At 36.9% G+C, this 20,968-nt stretch overlaps 1 protein-coding gene across 1 annotated transcript in view; it reads left to right on the forward strand.

Annotated features, from left to right (window-relative positions):
* OTOGL (otogelin like) overlaps window positions 1-20,968 on the forward strand; it is a 160,402-nt gene that overhangs the window by 24,721 nt on the left and 114,713 nt on the right. Inside the window, exons 5-9 of the mRNA XM_042947249.1 lie at window positions 4,539-4,605; window positions 6,264-6,362; window positions 7,918-8,072; window positions 11,888-12,009; window positions 16,538-16,743. Coding sequence (XP_042803183.1) covers window positions 4,539-4,605; window positions 6,264-6,362; window positions 7,918-8,072; window positions 11,888-12,009; window positions 16,538-16,743 — 649 coding nt within the window. The remainder of the gene's footprint in view (window positions 1-4,538; window positions 4,606-6,263; window positions 6,363-7,917; window positions 8,073-11,887; window positions 12,010-16,537; window positions 16,744-20,968) is intronic.

The following is a 20,968-nucleotide window of genomic DNA, read 5'->3' on the forward strand; positions in this document are numbered from 1 at the left end:
TAGTTCACGTTTACTTGTTCAGTAGAGTGCTTTTTTGCTATTTACCTCAGTTACCTACTGATAGGCTCACAGCATGTGTGGGAGATTGAATCTCATATACATGCCAGAAATTTTTAATCATTTTAAAAATTAAGCACGATAGCAGGGTGATGCAATCAAATACAAGTGAACAGGGGCAGAGAGAGGTCTACATGATCTGAGTTAAGTACTTGCAAAAAGGCATCAGAGGTGTCCTGATGTCCTGACAGACAGCTTTTATATTGTCTGACAAATCTCGATGACAGACACCTCTGGAGAGGTGACCTCTGTTTTTGGAGGGCAGGTAGCACTGAATCTGAGGAGGCCCTTCTGCTTGGGTCCCCTTATATAAAGGATTTGGGGTAACATAATTACAATATTTGCAAACTATGATTGGAATGTTCAAATAGGTGGATTTAAAAAATATTTCTCTATAAAAGATGGGTGGTAAAATAGAGAATCCTAACTTAAAGGTATTCATGGGAAAGTAATGTGATTTGAATATTTATATAGCGAACGGCTTATATATTCAAGGAGGCCTTTGTCAAAATCTGAATTGCAATCAGTTCTGCTAGTATTTTCTGGTAAGTGCCTGAATTTTTACATGTTTTGGTGTTAATTAAAGAGAACTGAAGATGGATTTGATAGGCCATTTGTGTCAATTTAGAGGACAGAACTAATTTACTATTATTCAGAAATCTTTTTTTTTTTTTTTTGTAGTGAGATGGGCAAAAGATTGTCTTTGGAATGGAAACACTTTTTTCCCCCTTAAAAAGAGTGTTTTGTGTACTTAAGTACTTATGCATCATGTGAAGTGGTTAAAATGATGTTTCTCTGAGAAATTTAACTACATGTTTGTCAGTTGACCATGTAAACCACAGAAAGACATCAGCATGACTCAGTAGAAAATTCATTTTGAGAAAAAAATGCATGTTGGTGAACCTACTAGTTTCAAAAATCTGTGAAATAGACCCCAAAGTTGTCCCATGAAGTGACCTGTGGATAGGGTTATACTATTGTCCACTTAGGTATTTTTAGAATTTGTATGATTTACCCCAAAGGAGTTACCTGTGGTTAATAAGTGAGGAGCACACTTACCTTGTCTTGGTTTCCCATTTAGAGAGAACCTGTTTAACATCTGAACAGGTTTTAAAAGAAGAAATGCTGAAGAAGGGCAGTGAGGTCATCATCATGCGCTGCATGAAATTTCACCCGTCATAAGTCCAGTCTTGCCCACTGATTCATAACTTCTGCTCTAGGAAGACAGAGCATCGATGGATAGATACCTGCGAGAGTAAGGATTCAGAAATATGTTGGCAATGAGATGAAGGATGAGCAAAGAAAGGGTAGACACAAACCTCTGTTTCTCTGTGCTTCCCATCCTCCTGTGGGGATGTTATCAGCAAGGAGGAAGAATGGGCTATCATCTTGTACCAGTTATGTGAACGTATGCACCCACTGCCTGGACTTCTTTTGCACCTGCCTTACGTTTCAAAAATTTCCTCCTGAAAGCAGGTGCTGAGAGACTTAGGTACAGCCAATTTATTTGGGAAGTACACAAGTAAGGGAGAGAGAAAAGTGGAACCAGGAAGGGAGAAAATCCCAGAGTGTAGAAAGGAGGGGTTTGGGGGCTCAGTCTTGGTGGTGGTCCCTTTCAGAGAGGATGAGAGAGAATCCCAAGCAGGCTCCGTGCTGCCAGCACAAGCAGTGAGATCGTGACCTGAGCTGAAATCAAGAGTTGGACGTTCAACTGACTGAGCCACCGAGGCTCCCCCAAAATCTTTTATAGTCATAGTTCTAAACAAGGCTGGGGAGGCAAATCATTCCCATTTGAATTATGCTTGTTTTCAGTTTCATTGATATTTTTTGACGACATACCAGGGACCACGCTAGAGACATAAAATGAATAGCAGTGCCTATTGCCTAGATTCTAAATTCTAATGAAGGTAAGACTATAAAGAAGTCATTTCTGGGGCACCTGGGTGGCTCAGTCAGTTAAGAGTACAACTTCAGCTCAGGTCATGATCTCACAGTTCGTGAGTTCGAGCCCTGCGTCGGGCTCTGTGCTGACAGCTCAGAGCCTGGAGCCTGCTTCGGATTCTGTGTCTCCCCCTCTCTCTGCCTCTCCTCCACTCATGCTCTGTCTCTATCTCAGAAATAAATAAACATTAAAAAATTTTAAAAAGAGGTCATTTCTGTGTAACTTATTCATTGAATCTGACACCATCAATTACTTGCCATTATTTATATGACTTAAAAATAAAATGCTCTCCATTGTAAGTGTAAGATTCCATTCTGAGTTCAGGTTAGTTAAAAAGGTAAAAGCTACGTATGTGTCTTGTCTTAGCACTGGTGAAAAGTAGTGTGATGCATGGAATGTGTGGTAATTAGGATGCTTCCGTAATGAGGAGGCCAGTGTGCTAAGCACTTGTAGTTTCCATGGAGTATATATACCCTAAGTTAAGTGAAAGGATATGGAGAAAAAAAAAGGCTTGATCTTTCTTGTCTGGTGCATTCAGTTTTTGCCTAGTAATAAAAATTGGTAACTTGTTTACAACCCTTGTTCTATGCCTGGCACTGCTCTTTGTGCTTTCCTTATTCATTGCATTTAATACAATTCTACTCTTATTCCATTTTATAGATTGGGAAACTGAGGATGAGGAGGTTAAATAATTTGTTCAAGCGGCTTCTGGGTGGCTAAGTTGGTTAAGCATCTGACTTGGGCTCAGGTCATGATCTCACGGTCCTTGACTTTGCGCCCCATGTTAGGCTCTGTGCTGACAGCTCAGAGCCTGGAGCCTGCTTCAGATTCTGTGTTTCCCTCTCTCTCTGCCCCTCCTCCACTCACACACACTCTCTCGCTCTCTCAATAGTAAATAAACATTAAAAAAAATTTTTTTCAAATAATTTGTTCAAGGTTATAAGCCTGTATGAGTCAGAGTTGAAACCAGTAGACAATGTTAGTGAGCATCAGAGATAATTCACTGGTGCTGAAGTAAGAAGATTTTGGTGCCCAGGAATATTGGTGGCTGTTAGATGCGGACAGCTGGAAACATTATGGCTGCAGAGAGAATAAAAACTTGCTGTCTTGGGGGAATCAAAGTCACAGACTATTGTGAATTTAACTTAGTGTGAAGACAGAGGCAATGGCAAAATGGGGAGATTGAGCAGTGAGGATAAAACCAGGGAAGAATGAGAACAGGAAATAATGGAATTGGAGGCATAGTGTGGCTCAAGGAGTTTAGAAAGGAGTGTTGAAGTGTGAGAAAGAGTGTGGGAGTCCTCTTTCCTGGAATGGGGCAGGTGTGGGTATTAAAAGAACAAGTCTTCACTGGAAAATGCCAAAATAAAACTGCATGTAGGAAGGAGACCAGGATCTGTTGAGGTAGGACTTTGTACCTGAAGTCACATTCCCTCTTCCCACTTTCTTCTTGTCCGTCAACCTTTCCAGTTTTTCTAACAACATCTAGTATTCGATTTGACACTTATGTGGAAAATTTTGGGAGCATGTGTTCTTCTGGTAAACGTAGAAATGCTATTGGAAAGGACATTGCCTCAGACCATACACTAAATTATCATTGACTTTGAATAAAAACCCTTAAGAGATTAGGCCTAGTAAACCACAATTATTTGCTTATAAGCTATATTGACCTCCAAAAATCTTAAGGTTTTATCTGGGTTTCTTACATAAATATAAATCTCTTTATTGCTAGGTGTCTATGTGTGAGGCATTATGGTGGAATTTTTACATACATCATTTTAATCTATTGTCATAACGGCACAATTAAGTAGATACCATTATTCCCATTTTACAGACAAGTAAAAGAAGACACGAAGAGGTTAAGAAACCTTTTTTTTTTTTTTTTTTAAAGAACTTAGGAAACTTGCCTATGTCTATGTAATCGCAAAATCAAGACTCTAATCCAGGTCTGTCTGATTCCATAATTCATACTCTTAACCATTACCCTAAAGTGGCTGGGGGTCTATAAAAAGATATACTTAAATGGCCTATGAACTTCAAAGTGTCAGTTCTTTGGAGATGGAGGGTGACACACAGTGCCAAAGCAGAAGCTTCTGTGGATGGTGTCTTCACAAATGGCTCTGCAGGTCCTTGTCTGTTGGTCCATCAGCCGCATGCATTTTCTCCAGATCGATCTGCACTTGGAAATATCAGAGAAGAGCTACTTCTGTAGGCAAAGCAGTCAGTTAATGCAAAGATTAGACTCCACTCAGGCTCTTTTCCAAAGAGGAGAGGGAGGCAGGAGAAGAACTGAGCTCAAAGAGGAGAGAGACTTACCCAAGTCAGGTAAGAGGCAAAACCAAAGCTTGAAGTCACATCCTCTAACCACAACCCAAGGAGCCCTTTCTGCCTCATCGAGATGCCTCCATAAGTCAAGGACACAGAGTCAGCACTTTATAATTGCTGTATCTGTAACTATTTCTCCAGAGTTTCTAATTTGCTTATTTGGCTCAAATTAAATAATTTAACTATTTTGAATTCTTATTTCTTTCTCTCCAAGTTTGAAGCAACATCTCCAAGATATTTCTTCCATGAAGCTATTAATTGGGGTGAGAGCAAAATAAAAGGTTGGTGTCACGCCTACATTTTTCTGTTTGCTTTCTTAAAAGACCCCTTTGAGAAATACATTGAATTAACTATTGCCATTTAATGCATGAAGGAAACTGAGCCAAGGTGGTAATAATAGTAATAGTTAAGTTCACTTTATGTAGAAATTTGAATTATTTTTGTAAATTAGCAGGGTTAAACAATTAGATGAAGCTGATAGCTACATGATCAGGAAAGATATCACTGGGTATCAGCAAATTTCTTTGTGAGTCATTTACTTGTTCCTTGATTCCCTGACATCTTTATTCTGGCTTACCCACTTCCCATTTCCATTAAGCATAATGCTGATGATAGTTTGAAATTGAATTCCAACTTTTCCTTTTATTTAAAATAGCAACTATTCCTGGCTAGTTTTGGCTAGCCAGGAGAATAAACAGTGTTGTAAATAAATTTCTGAAGGAGATACATTTGTTTGTCTAGATATTTATTTATTTATTTGATATTTATTTGTTGTAAAAATGTAAGATTGTGTTCTAAGATAAAATTTATAGGGAAAAAACTGCATTTAAATTTGTGAAAAACATGACTTTACCTGGATCAGTGGATCAATCAAAATCAAATGGAAACAGCTCATTTTCCCTCAGTTAAGAGTTAGAGAGAGAATTGTAGGTCTTTAAATGTAAAAAGACTTTAAATTGATGGATCTTAAAAGTAGAATAATAATAGGATTTTCTTATTGTTGACTTTGCCAGAATGGTGGTTAATTCATCACAGTTCGTTAACTGCCTTCCATGACCTTAACATATTCCTGAAAGGCTCAATCTTTAGTACTTCTTTATGGTGACTCAGAGATGTCTTCTCGTTCTCTTGATGTGTTACTTAAATTCTTCCTGCTTGAAATTTGCCAATTACTCCTTGTCCTCTCTCCTTTTTAGAGGAAAAAATTTCACTGTGATGCATTTGCATTTTAAAAACATACTCAGTAGCTCATAGTTTCTTGCTTCCTCTTTTCAGCATAATCCTTTGGGGCAATTTTTCTTTCCATGAAAAAGAGTATTTTTGGTGAAGGCCAGCCATGACTTTGGTTTATACCCATTAAAGTTAAGTATGAGTCAGGAAGAATGTATTATTTGTAATGGAGCCTGAAGATTAATTAATACACACACTTTGGATGAAATATTTAATTCTTCTCTTCAAAAATGGGAGCTTCCATTTGAGTTTTTTAATGCTTCACCTGATCCCTCGAGCTAATGATGGACACTATTCTTTAATACACTTGCTCCTGGAGATGGAGACCATTGGACGTGCAGCCAGGGCCAAACTCCGTCAACAGAATCATCTGCAGTTTGTGCATTTCTGGTTCTCATCATCTGGGACAGGGATTCCTTACATGGGAACTTGACCTTTCAATTGCTTGAAGGAAGCTAACCTTTGCTCTCAGGGTGGTTTGAGATGTGAAATCCTGTCTTTCTTGTTTCACAGCACACATAATGAAATGAACTAGATAGAGACTTGACAGGCTTAATTCTTTAGCTCATCAAGGCAAGAGGCCCAGGGTTCTGTTTGAATTAATAATGGTTACAGTTAGTCCAAGCTAAATCTTGACATTTTATGTTTATAAGAACTGAGGCATGCCAGAAGATAACTTATTTTTTTTTTTTTTTTTTTTGCCTGTCAGGTTCTTGTCCTCATGAATGTCTTAATGGAGCTTTCTGTTCTAAGACTGGTACATGTGACTGTCAAATATTTCAGGCACTTGGGACACGGTGCCAGATTGGTAAGTTTCAGGGATGCTTGAGGGAATTACAAGTCGAGGGAAACTTTAAGGTTAATTTGCTATGTAAGTGTTCAGCCACTGGGGATTGGGACAATCATATTATATACTAACTAGAGTGTCCATAATTCATTCCTATAATTTAGAAACAATGTAAAAGAAAATAGGTATCTCCACTTTCCTTTCTCACTAATCTCTACAACTTCCTCCAGCCTTTTTTCCACTTTACATTATATTAATCCATTAAACTACGTTCTTATTCATTTCTCTGTTGCTTTATAAATCAGATTTGTTATTTGGAGCCCTCATTCTTTTTGACTTTGAATTAACTGGACATTCTGTACATAAAATAGAAACAATTTTGAGAGCTCTTCAAAGGCAGAGGGTTTTTAAAAAATATTTTTATCCACAGTGTCTAGGATAAGGTCCGACATCAATAATGATAGATATTAATTTGTTTAATGGGTATTTATGGAATATCTATTAAATCCCAGGCCTGGCACTGGGGATATAATAGTGAGCAATATAGACATGTTTCTGCCCTCTTGGAGGTTACAGTCTAGAGGAAGGGACTGATGCACAATGGATACACATTAATTATACTTGTACCACATGCTATAAAAGAAAGTATAAGATTCTATGAAAATATGCAACAGAGGCAAGGCATACTGTCAGAGAAGTCTGAATAATGAATCACTCTGTGTTATTTTCCTGTATAGGCCAAAGTTGGTCAAGGCTAATAAATTTAGGTAAAATTACAAAGAAAAGGCACAATGATTGTGCCTTATCTCTATGTTCCCTATAGCATGTGTTAAAATGTTATACACCGAGTGCTCTGTAAAGGTCATTGACTTCCATATTATTCTAGAAGGAAGGGTCTAGAAAATCAAAATAGAATAGAGGATTATCCACAAGGGGAACAAAGGGAGGTAGACATGAGAACAGTGAAGATGAAGTTATACAATTTAAGATGATAGTTGCTTCAAATTTGGCCAGTCTGAGGTCATGGATTCCTAAGTTCCAGCATACTTTGGATGACTAATGCTCCCCATCCCTAGGTCTCAGACATATAAACATGATTTTTCTTTTGCCAGTGGTTATTTTTCTCTGTGGACAGTATTAAGATATATTTTTTTAAAAATTGCAGAGTCTGGAATACTCTAATGCTGTTCATGCAAATTTTTAGGGCACTCAATGGGGACATTAATTTCTTTTCTGAGGCATTATATTTGTTTTATCACTGTTACCTTCTTTTACTGTATCATTTTCCCCACTCTTCTCTTCTTCCAGAGTCTTCCTTTAAAAGCAAAAGTTAAGGAACTTTCTAACATAAATCCTTTCTTCAAAACAGCTTGGAGACCATGTTTTCCTTCAGGAGAGTTTAACAGTTTTGCGAGCAACTCATAATTTTATGTTAGTTATTTCTTTCTGTGATACTGACTGCCAAAGGGAAATATTTATTTTACTGAAAATTAGAACCACCTACCATAACTGAATCCTGCCAGAAACAGGGTGTAATTTATTTTATTCTACTAAATATGATCCTATTTCTTTTCAGTGCCAAATATGGGCAATGGCAGAGATGGGATTTGCAAAACCTGGGGACAGTACCACTTTGAAACCTTTGATGGCATTTACTATTATTTCCCAGGAAACTGTTCTTACATCTTTGCAAAGGACTGTGGTAATTTGGAGCCTCGGTACACTGTATGGGTAGGTGATCCTAGGACATAATTAACTTAAAGATTTTTTTTCTGGCAAGTCTGTATTTTTAAAGTACAGGACAAATGATGGAAAATATATAATAATCATAGCATGCATACTTAGGGCTCTGACTGGGGAAGGAGAAGGATTGGTTCTTACTGGAATGGACTAAATATGTAGCTAAATTGGGTATATTCTATTGAGATGGAGCCTTGGACTGGGAGAAGAAGGGTTTGGATCCAGGTGGGAGAGAATTGCAGGCAATGCAGAATGTCTGTATCACAGATATCAAATTATAACAACTCCAGTTAACGTCCTTATTCTTCAGATTTGATGTGAATGTTTTGAAGAAGGAGTGGGTTTGGGCACCAACCAAATTGCTCATACACATTTCCTTCCTGACACTTCCAGTGTGAGGTACACCTGGATTAATGTTTCTCAAAGGTGCCCTTTGGTATGAGCCTGAGATGGGCATTCAGGAAACAGAGCACATAAGCACAGGCTCGAGGCATGGAGGCAGGCAGCTAATTACTAGGTAGATTCATACTACAGGATTGAGCTCAGAGAGTTAGTGCTTAGTTGAAGAACTCTTGATTCAGAAAAATTCTATTTTTTATAACTTTGTTTATTTATTTTGAAAGAGAGAGAGAGAGAGTGAGAGAGAGAGAGAGATAGCACAAGTGGAGGAGGAGCAGAGAGAGAGGGAAAGAGAGAATCCCAAGCAGGCTCACATTCCGTGCTGAGCTTGATACGGGGCTTGATCTCACGACCGTGAGATCAAGACCTGAGCCAAAATCAAGAGTCAGACGCTCAAATGACTGAACCCCTCCCCCCAAGTGCTCTGATTTGGAAGAATTCTTAAGAGAAATTCAAGCGCAGGGGCGCCTGGGGGGCTCAGTCAGTTAAGCATCTGACTTTGGCTCAGGTCATAATCTCATGGTTTGTGAGTTCAAGCTCCAAGTCAGGTTCTGTGCTGACAGTTCAGAGCCTGGAGCCTGCTTTATATTCTGTGTCTCCCTCTGTCTTCGCCCCTCCCCTGCATGCGCACACTCTCTTTCTCTCAAAAATAAATAAAAATTAAACAAAAAATACAAGCTGCAGAGGGATTTTAGTTGAACCAATAAAGTCAGGGACCTCTTTCCCTGCCTCACCATCTTCCTCTGAATTTCCAGCTATCTCAAAACACAGTCAGGATACTGCTGTGCTATCCTGTTCAAAAGCTAAAACTCTTCATAGGCATTATTTGTTTCAATTCCTGCTTCCCTTTTCCCTTCTAACTTACATTAGAGTTGCCAAAATTCTCCTCCTCTCCTAGGTGATGCAAATTAAAAAGTAGGCCCTGAAGCTTTTTAAGAACAACAAATCCTTGTGACCCAGAAAGGAAATGAAGTCTATTGAAAGTTAACTTACCGGGCTTAAAGATAAAAAATTCCCATGTCTCCTTAGATAGGGAAGTTAGTGGCATGCATCTTCGGTATTTACAGGGCTCCTATTTTCAGTCACTTATTGTCTGTTACTCCTCCACTCTTTCTCTGGGTTTATCACTTAAACACCTTCTGACTCCCTCATTGAAATGTGCTTGTCCAGGGTCTCACTCCTTTGAAGAATAAAGAGTCAACTAGATACTCTGTCCTTTGTTAATAACACACAGTGCTAAACTGTGCTCCCAGAGTTAATATTGTTTCTACTTGGCTCTGTCTTGGATGGTGGAAAATTTTCAAGTCAACAAATCCATTTGCTTTAAATGTCATCTTTCCCCTAATTATAGAAGTAGTTCACTTCTCTTGGAGAGAACTTGAAAATTTCAGAGAAGTCTAAAAAAATAGAAATATCAGTAAGAGTTACCATTGCTAATGGCTTCATATATTTTCTTCTACACTTTTTTCTGTGACTTTTAAACACATTTATAATCTTGAAATCATACTATGTATAATTTTCTGTCCTAGATTTTCACCTGATATTATGTGAAGAACTTTCTTCCACGTCAAGTATTCTTAAAACCCAATTTTTTTTAGCTGTATTTGTTTCAATTTGCGGAATACTCAAATTATTTACTTATGCCCTGTTTTAGAATTTTAGGTTTTCAAAATTTTTTTCAGTATTTTAATAGATAAATTGATAAACATCTTTATGCATATATCCTTTTTCATATTCCCAATCCTTTTCTTTTTCTTTTTAAATTTAATTTTACTTTTATAAAAATAATACATGTATACAGTCTAAAAAAAGTCATCTAAGGCAGTGAAGCAAAACTGTAGCCCCTGTTTGCCTTCATTCCCAACCCTAGCTAAAATCTGGCTCCCCAAAGGCAATTTCTCTAGCTCTTTAAGCTGTTTCTTCAGGCTTTTATCTTACATGCCAAAATATGCTATTATTTCTTTATCTTTCAAGTTAGGCTTTACTCATTCATTTCTGACTATGGAAGATGGAATCATCTTTGTTACATCACCCTTCCTGCCCCTAACGCACACACACACGCACGCGCACACACACACTCACAGACACACACACACTTTCCTTCCCTCCTCTTAATGGGGTTATATCACCATCTTAGGTTAAATGATATGTGGTTTTTACATTATTGTCATTTACATATTATACCTTTATGAATTCATATAAATATGGTTTAGGCTTGAGCCCAATAAGTTATTATTTAATTTCTATTCTTTGTACATTTGTATAGAGTTAACATTTACCCCATTTTTTGTTTGCTACATTTTCTATGTTCCAATCAATAATGTTTTTTTAAGTTGATTTATTTATTTTGAGAGATAGGATGTGAGCAGGAAAGGGGCAGAGAGAAAGAGAGAGAGGGAGGATCCCAAGCTGGCTCTGCACTGTCTTGGCAGAGTCCAACATGGGGCTCAAACTCATGAACTATTAGATCATGACCCAAGCTGAAACCAAGAGTAGAACGTTTAACTGACTGAGCCACCCAGGTGCCCCCTAATTTTTTTTTAATTTCAAATTCTCTATCTCCATAAATTTCTTCTCAATGTGGTCAGATTTTTATACTTTGCTTTTTGAATGTTTGAAATTAATATTGGAATGGGGTAAGAGATTCTAACATTCCTCTCCTTCCTTTTTTTTCTCTTTGCTTTTATTTTTTCTTGTTTTCTTTTCTTCCTTGTTTTTTTCTTTCCTTCTTTTTTCCTTCCTTCCTTCCTTCCTTCCTTCCTTCCTTCCTTCCTTCTATCCTCACTCCCTCTTTCCCTTCCTCTTTCTTTCTTTCTTTCTTCCTCTTTCTTTCTCTTCTTTCTTTCTTTCTTTCTTTCTTTCTTTCTTTCCTCATAAACTAATTTTCCCATCAAGGTTTGAGAAATAATATTTGTCTTCCCTAAAATATTATTTTATTTTTAGAGCAATTTTATTTTTAGAGAGGTTATAGTCACTTTTTTGCAATCTGTAAGTGTTGCATTGTGTAGAGCTCCATTTCATGATTCTTTAACATGACATGGACATGTAAAATACAAATGTGTGTTTTTGTGGTGCTCTACTGTCCTCTTCCTAGAACTAATTTTATTCCAGTACATACCATGTATCTTTAGAATATTGACACTCAACATGTAAAGATTCAGATCATTTAAAAAATATGCTGAATTAATGTGTACTTTATGGAGTTAATTTTGCCGTCCAATTTCTGTGGTAAATCTTTTTTTCTTTGGAAATCCTAAATGTAGTTGTAATTTTGTTCAGTGTCATAGGACTAATGGTGCTGTAGAACTGTAGACAGGCATTGTGGCTTTGGTGACTTGAATGAAGGCCTACATATCTGTTGCTGGTTCCTATGCTGTCTTTGCTTTTTTTTTTTTTTCTCTTTTAAGGTTCATAATAGCCCTAAGTGCCATGGTTCAGTGTATTACTGTTATCGGTCAATCAGCTTGTTCTTTTCAGACCAAGAGGAAATTCGAATTTATGGGCATGAAATAAAAAAGAATGGAATCAGGTAAGATGTGATAAATGATATAATAAAAATAACACCATGAATTAATAGAATTTCCAAACATCTCATGCTTGAAAGTGAATTATGGAGAGTAGGAAGAAAGAATTTCTTTCTTTTTTATGTTTATTTATTTGTTTTTTAATTAATTAATTTTTAATTTACATCCAAGTTAGTTAGCAATAATGATTTCAGGAGTAGATTCCAGTGATTCATCCCCTATGTATAACACCCAGTGCTCATCCCAACAAGTGTCTTCCCTAATGCCACTTGGCCATTTGGCTCATCCCCCCCCCCCCCCAAGCCCTTCCAGCAACCCTCAGTTTGTTCTATGTATTTAAGAGTCTCTTATGCTTTGCCCTCCCCCCGTTTTTATATTATTTTTGCTTCCCTTCCCTTATGTTCATTTGTTTTGTATCTTAAATTCCACATATGAGTGAAGTCATATATTTGTCTTTTTCTGACTGACTTACTTTGCTTAGCATACATAATACCCTCTAGTTCCATCCATATTGTTGCAAATGGCAAGATTTCATTCTTTTTGATTGCTGAGTAATACTCCATTGTGTGTGTGTATATATACATATATATACATATATATATACATATATATGTTTATACATATATGTGTGTGTGTGTGTGTGTGTGTGTGTGTGTGTGTATACCACATCTTCTTTATCCATTCATCTGTCAATGGGTATTTGGGCTCTTTCCATACTTTGGCTATTGTCGATTGTTGCTATAAACATTGGGGTACATGTGCCCCTTCAAAACATCACACCTGTATCCTTTAGATATATACCCATCAATTTCTGGGTCATACGGTAGTTCTATTTTTAACTTTTTGAGGAAACACCATACTATTTTCCAGAGTGACTGCACCAGTTTGCATTCCTGCCAGCATTGCAAAAGAGATGAGAAGATTTCTTTCAAACAACAACCTTAAAGTTATAACATACAGATATTAAGACTTCAGCAAGCGCCGAGGCCAGTCATGTGACCAGGAATCCAACCAATTTAACCTCCTTAATGTTTGTGCAGGATACACTTATGTTTGATTAGATAGAAATGAGATTATCACATCCTTTTTCTAAGAAGGATTCAGGAGAAATCTTCATAGTTCAACTCTTATTTTTGTTCTCTTTCTTAAATCTTTTTCTTTCTTTCTTTCTTTCTTTCTTTCTTTCTTTCTTTCTTTCTTTCTTTCTTTCTTAGCAGTAACTTAAAATAAAACTAAACCTTTGGATGTCTTTTCCAAATTTGTATGAATGAGGTTTGGATATTAATTGAGAGTTTCCATTAGTGTTCTGACAATGATTCAGAGCCAATAAATTACTAGCCTTCTTGGGTAAATCTGAGAGACTCCCAGTTTTGCCTTCCTAGCTGACAAGAAGATCTGAGAGTTTTGGGTGAAGGAACGTTTATTAGTTTGAAGAAAGGCTTTATACTTAATGTAGGAATGCTGTGGAATAATCTACCTTCCAATCTAAATAATTGTAGAAATACTCAATTTAAAATATTCCTTGGCTGAGTTATGACAGAAAATGTAAATTGTGGGATGGAACAATTCTGTCTGTCATTTAGAATTCATTAGCAAGTGTTTGAACCCTAGGGATTCTTTCCAGCACAATGACCTTACCACCCTATGTACTTTATTCTCAGTTTAGATTCCTCAAGAGGCAGCAGGTGATAGCATAAAGGGTTTTGGATGAAGCAGCAGGCAGCAGGCACTGACCTTGGCTTTGTCACAGTCAGGTGACCCCAAGCAGTCTCTCACCTCTCTCAGGCTTATTTTCTTGATCATTTGGGTTCTGTACTTCTCATTTTCTTAGAAAAGAAGGCTTAGCCATTTGAATGGGAATATAATGCAATTGCATATGTATTTCTTGGAGCTGAATTTAAATAATTATTTAGGATTCCTTATATGGGATTTGGGGTAACATAATAGACTCTTTAAAAAATTATTGTTTTGTAAAACAAAAACGCCATTCAAGGGGGCGTCTGGGTGGCTCAGTCGGTTGGGTGTCCGACTTCAGCTCAGGTCATGATCTCACTGTCCATGAGTTCGAGCCCCACGTTGGGCTCTGTGCTGACAGCTCAGAGCCTGGAGCCTGCTTCCGATTCTGTGTCTCCCTCTCTCTGGCCTTCCCCCACTCACACTCTGTCTCACTCTCTCTCTCAAAAATAAATAAACATAAAAAAAAAAAAACGCCATTCAAGTAGGTTTTCAGGAATACTAACTTTGTTAAATCTCGAGAAAATATTTCTTTGAGGATTTCCATTTGTAAGAGAGATTGCATTTATATGATTTGTATGATGGGAAGAGGATGATTTTCTTATTATTTGACTAAGTTGCTTATAATAATGCTGCATCTGGCCTAGGGCCTAATTCAAAACAGGTGTTAGGGAAATATTTGTCAAAATCAAATCAAATCAACCCTGTAAGGTTCTGGACTTTGGTTCTTTCACCTGTGAAATGAAGGGTGTTGGTACATGTAAACCCATGAATAATTTTCAGCATTAATTTGTACATTCATTTTCGTTTGCATTGTGAATGTTTCCTGACTAGGTTGCACGGAGTTTTTCTTAATTTTATGGGAGATTATCTAATTTTTACTATTATTCTCCATCTCTAGTGGCATTCTTTTATGTTATAGACAGCTGGGTAATTACAGTTAGGAATCTTTTATTTTTAAAAATTGTATATTTCATCAAGTTTTATGTGAAAGAATCAAATGACAAATGATCAAACCAAAAAATACTCACAACCGAGCCACTCTATCTCCATACATTTAACATCCTATAGCTATGAAATACTTTTATAAAACATGATTCACTTTTTTCAAGTATGGCTTTTATAAGCTTGCAAACTTAAACAATATTATTCATACTGACTTTTACTGTGAATTTAATATGAATTTCTTGTGCTTATAATTTATATTTTTTAATGTTTACTTATTTTTGAGAGAAAGAGAGACAGAGCGTGAATGGGGGAGGGACAGAGGGAGAGAGGGAGACACAGAATCCAGAGCAGGCTCCAGGCTCTGACCTGTCAGCACAGAGATGGATGCAGGGCTCGAACTCACCAACTGTGACATTATGACCTGAGCCGAAGTCAAAGGCTTAACCAATTGAGCCACCCAGGCGCCCCTCATTCTTATAATTTTTAATAAGAATAGATTAGGGTTGTAGTTAACTAGAGTCTTATTTATTATCCAATGTAAAGTTTAGTTATTTTCCTATTCTTATAACTAATTCTCCATAAAAAACTATTTGCAAACAGCTCTGTACAAGCAGTTACAGATATTTTGAATGGTTTCTTTAGGGACTGTCACTTTGTTAGCGAGTAGGTTTGGTTTTACGGTTTTTGTTCGATGGGACTTGCTCTTTCTGGGAAGGAACTCTCACCAGTTTGAAGCCTTTGAGAGAAATGTGTGGATATACCTACTAACCTCCTTCCTCACTCATCTTACAGGTTATAAGTCTCAACTAGCATGACTATTTTAGTAAAAATGACTTTTTCCTTCCCTTTTTTTTTTGAGAGAGAGAGAGAGAGTGCAAGTAGGGAGAAGAGCAGGGTTGGGGGGGGGGAGAGAGAGCGAGAGAGAGAGCGAGAGTAAGAGAGAGAGAGAGAGGGAAAATCTTAAGCAGGCTCCATGTTCAGTGACGAGCCTGATGCAGGTCTCAGTCTCATGACCCTGGGATCATGACCTGAGCTGAAATCAGGAGTTGGATGCTGAATTGACTTGGCCACCCAGGCACCCCTCCTTCCATTTTCTTAATTATTAGCACTTGCTCTTTTCTGTAATATTTGTGGAAGGAGTCCAGTCACCTTTCAAAAGTATTTTAGGTGACTTACTGTGCTTTTAAAGCATCCGTTGCTCAGTTTTCTTCAGTTCTGTCATTTTCCCCACATCCTTTCTATGTGTACATGGTTGTGAAAAGTGAAAAGACTAGACATTGGATTAGGAGTTTAAATATTCAATGTGACCCTTGTTTAAAGAGGTCTAATTATATCCAATTTAAAATTATGAATATAACCCTTATGCAATACCATATGACAAAGTATTTTATATTCCCAATAATGAACTTTACAGTATTAAATATGTAAATTATAATTGATCATGCCCATAAATTTTTCTTTTGGAAAACAGCGACTTACACCAAGGTCCTGGTTTGGAGATAGAAGCTCTTAGTTCCTTACAGCCAAGTTTAAAAGAAAATTAAACAAAATCAGAGCTCCGTGTGTTTCCATATTTTCACCATTGTTTGTCCTTACTTCAAAATTGTTGGGCAGCATTTTTAGATTATCTTGAACTCTCTAGTAAAAAATAAATATATTTAAGCTCTCATTGGTTTAAATAAAGTTATTTTACAGATTTATAAAATCACTGATATTTAGCAAAAATGTATTTTCGGTTGGTTGAAAGAAGCATTCAGTTATATGTGTAAAATCTTTATCAGTGTGGAAATAGGTCATCCATAATGGATTCCTCATCATAATGCTTAACTTGCCTTTGTTCTATTTTTCAAGTTTAACATTGCCTGAGACTATTGGGCAGGTTTTCATTGAGAAACTAGCTGACTATATTCTGGTGAAAACCTCCTTTGGTTTTTCATTGGCTTGGGACGGAATATCTGGAATTTACCTCAAACTGTCTCAGGAGCATAAAGGGAAATCATGTGGCTTATGTGGAAACTACAATGACATTCAATCTGATGATTTCATCATTCAGCAAGGTAAGTGGAGTGGAAGAAATGTGGGGTACTTCTGAGGTCTTCTTCCTTCACTGAGCCAGCTATTTGTATACAGAAGGGTGCAACTTGTCCTCGGTTAGGTAAAACTGGTAGCTATCGCTTGTCTGCTCTAGTGATTTTAAGTGAAGCTTGAATAGGAAAATATATATGTGTCATTCTTGAAATCCATAAGGTAGTTTACATTTTTTTCATTTCCTAATAATTTTTAAAAAATTATTTATTTAAATTCAAGTTACTTAACATACAGTGTAGTATTGGTTTCAGAAGCAGAACCCAGTGATTCATCACTCACATATAACACCCAGTGCTCATCTCAACAAGTGCCCTCCCTAATGCCCATCACCCACTTAGCCCATCCCCCAGCCCACCTCCCCTCCAGCAACCCTCAGTTTGTTCTCTGTATTTAAGAGTCTCTTATGGTTTGCTTCCCTCTGTGTTTTTATCTTATTTTTCCTTCCTATCCCCTGTGTTCATCTGTTGTGTTTCTCAAATTCCGCATACGAGTGAAATCATATGATATTTGTCTTTCTTCTTAATCCATTCATCAGTCAGTGTACATTTGGTCTCTTTCCATAATTTGGCTATTGTTGATAGCTGTGCTATAAACATTGGGGTGAACATGCTCCTTTGAATCAGCATTTTTGTATCCTTTGGATAAGTACAATTGCTGCATTGTAGGGTAGTTTTATTTTTAATTTTTTGAGGAACCTCTATGCTGTTCTCTAGGTGGGCCTCACCAGTTGGCATTCCCACCAACAGTGAAGGGGGTTCCCCTTCCCCCGTATCCTCACCAACATCTGTTGTTTACTGTGTTGCTAATTTTAGCTATTCTGACTGGTGTGAAGTGGTGTCTTATTGTGGTTTTGATTTGTATTTCCCTGATAATGAGTGATATTGAACATCTTTTCTTGTGTCTGTTAGCCATCTGTATGTCTTTTTTGGGAAAGTCTGTTTATGTCTTTTGCCTATTTCTTCACTAGATTATTTGATTTTTGAGTGTTGAGTTTGATAAATTCTTTATAGATTTTGGATACTAACCCTTTATCTGATGTGTCATTCGCAAATATTTTCTCCCAACCCATCAGTTGCCTTTTAGTTTTGTTGATTGTTTCCTTCTCTGTGCAGAAGCTTTTTATCTTGATGAGGTTGCAATAGTTCATTTGCTTTTGTTTCCCTTGCCTCTGGAGACATGTCTAGTAAGAAATTGCTGTGGCTGAGGTCAAACAGGTTGTTGCCTGTTTTCTTCTCTGGGATTTTGATGGTTTCCTGTCTTACATTTAGGTCTTTCATCCATTTTGAGTTGATTTTTGTGTATGGTGTGAGGAAGTGGTCCAGTTTCATTCTTCTGCATGTGGCTGTCCAGTTTTCCCAGCACCATTTGCTGAAGAGAATTTTTTCCATTGGCTATTCTTTCCTGCTTTGTTGATGATTAGTTGGCCAGACTTTTATGGGTCCATTTCTGGGTTCTCTATTCTGTTCCACTTATCCATGTGTCTGTTTTTGTGTCAGTATCATACTGTCTTGGTGATTATAGCTTGAAGTCTGGAATTGTAATGCCTCCATAAATTAGTTAATTTGCTAAATTAAGATAGAAGTCTAACTCATGTAACAAATATTAATTGGGTATTTACTTTGTGTCAAGCACTGTTACAGGAGCTTGGGATACATCAGTGAAGAAAACAAAGACTCCTCCCTTCTCTGGGTTTATATTTTAGTAATGCAAACCCATTTGAGACACACTTACTTACTTTTAGACAAAAGATTTTGCATCAAGTCTTCATAGAAATTAATTCATTGACTACCAAATAATAATTAAAAAAATAATAATGTGAACAGAGTTTATAAAAGTTGAATAAAAACTTGGAAAAATTTTTTTATCATGTATGATGATGTACATATCTTTATTTATTCTAAGTCATGAAACTAATTTCAGTGAGTCATTAAAAATGGGGGCTGTTTTGTCAGCAATAACAATAATATTCCTTGATACTATTTACAATAACAGTTAATAGGAGCATGTAGCTATATTATTTCCAACCCTTACACCATCCTATAAGACTGTTGGTATTTTCTTAACTTTACAATGAGGGCACAAGGTGATGTGCCCAATGTAACACAGCTGGTAAATGATATTGTCAGTGTTGGTTTACAGATCTGACTGGCTTCCAACCCCAGGCTTAGATAAATGTTTGAGAAATTGACTTTTAATCTGTAAAAGTGCTATGTATATCATACTTTTTTTGTTTTATAATAAAATTCATAAAGAAGTTTCACCCATATGTTGTGTTTTAAGAGACAGTGAAAGTCCTGCTTAGAGTGTGAGTTCTGGAGTCAGATTGTGGGATTCAAGTCCTGCTTTGTCACATATTAAATCATCTCAGTTTAATGGTACAATGATAGCATTAGAGTTACAAGGATTAAATGAGATAATCCATGCAAAATATTTAATGCAGTGGCTGCCACATAGTTAACGCCGAATACATTTTAGTGAATTTACAATCATCTCCAAGTGTTCTCAGTAAGCCTAGAATGGAGCTAATAGGAAAGTGTTTGATTAACATTGCTTTAAGAGGCCCTTGCTAAAATGCAGACATTTTACCCGAGATGGATAATGCATCACTGGGGCTAGTTTACTAATTTACTAGGGTTCCATGGTGTCAGTTTCCTCATGTGTAAAGATAATAATAATGACTCCAAGAACTTCTTAGCCTGTGAGGATCAAATGAGAAAATGTAAGTGTAAGTGTTCAAAAGTCTGCGAGCACCATATACACATGTGCAGGGTTGAGATCATCTTGACATGCGATTCTGCATCCTGTTGGATACATAGAATGAGAGGATTCACAGACTTGGCATCTTGAGACTATATTAGGAAGTAGGGTTTTGGACTCAGGCCACACCAGTCGGATGGCCATTATTGATTTCTTTGTCTTCTGTATCAAAGCTTCATGAAGAAAATAATATTCAATTCAGTTCTCAGTGTTAGAAAAGACAGCTATGGGCAACTTCTCCTGGGACATCTGAGGAACTGGTATAGAGGTGAGGATAGAAAAATAGCATCTGCTCTTGCTAGAGGCAGAGAGACTCCAGTTAGGACCTTACTTAAGGGTCAGACAGACTTTGATAACCTGGAACATAAAGTGGTTGCTCTCAGTGAGATACCCGGGGCAGCCTGAACCAAAGTGTTCACAGATTATAGCGGGGAGAAGACTGACAGAAGGCAATTGAGCTGAATTATGGCTGAATTGACAGAAGGCAAGAAGGACCCTGGAAAGTATGTAGGAAGAGCCTAAAGAGAGATTTCAGCTTTTTTGTACAAAGTTTTATTTGGTGCCCAGTGTAAAGTGGAGTATTAAAAAAACTAACACCAGTAATTGATAAGGATGTGACTAGCACCTGCCCTCTGATTTTCTCCCATTCTGTAATAATGCAAGAAAATGTCTGCAGATAAGCTGTATTACGTTTAGCTTTAACATGCCTAGTATTTTTTTTTGAAACTCAGCCTGTCCTTTGCTGATTAGATAAATCTTTAGAGGCACTGTGGTGGTTTGATTGAATGCCATTGAATGCGTAGTTTCTTAACAGTGATTAAAATTGTATTTTCCCCTGCAGTCCTACTCATTCTTCAGGGATGACTTCACAAAGAAATGAGGCTTTTCAGAATTTCTGTGGATATAGAAATATTTTAATTGATTGTCTAGTTGAGATTCTGTTTCCATAATTCATGTTTATAGGCAGCTACACATCAAAATAGAAGCCTTGGTTTACTCTTGTTTTTCCCAACATAGTAATTAATAATCCTCATTTTCTCTCTTAGAAAGTGTTCCAATACAGACAAGAGATTCTTTGTAGCATATTTTTCATGAAACATTTTAAATTTAGTTTTGCAGGCCTCCAGCAAACCAATTGATATGGATTTAAGGTCTCATAATAACCAACTTTCGTGACTCTTCTATTAATGTAATGTCATAAAAATAGCTAAATATGTGGTTATAAGCTGTATTAAAGTGAACTCTAAGGGACTGTCCAGGTTATCTAGTTACATTAAAATTTGTGCATAGATATTAAAATCAGTGGGACTTTAGCTAGTATTTTTGGCCCTGCAGATTTTTCAAAAATGATGATGCTTTGAAATGAAATGTGACTATAAATTTACTTAAAAGTAACATCAGTTTTTCCTGCTTAAAAAACAAAAAGTATATTAGATC

This window comes from Panthera leo, chromosome B4 (genome assembly GCF_018350215.1).
Source record: "Panthera leo isolate Ple1 chromosome B4, P.leo_Ple1_pat1.1, whole genome shotgun sequence".
Taxonomy (NCBI): domain Eukaryota; kingdom Metazoa; phylum Chordata; class Mammalia; order Carnivora; family Felidae; genus Panthera; species Panthera leo.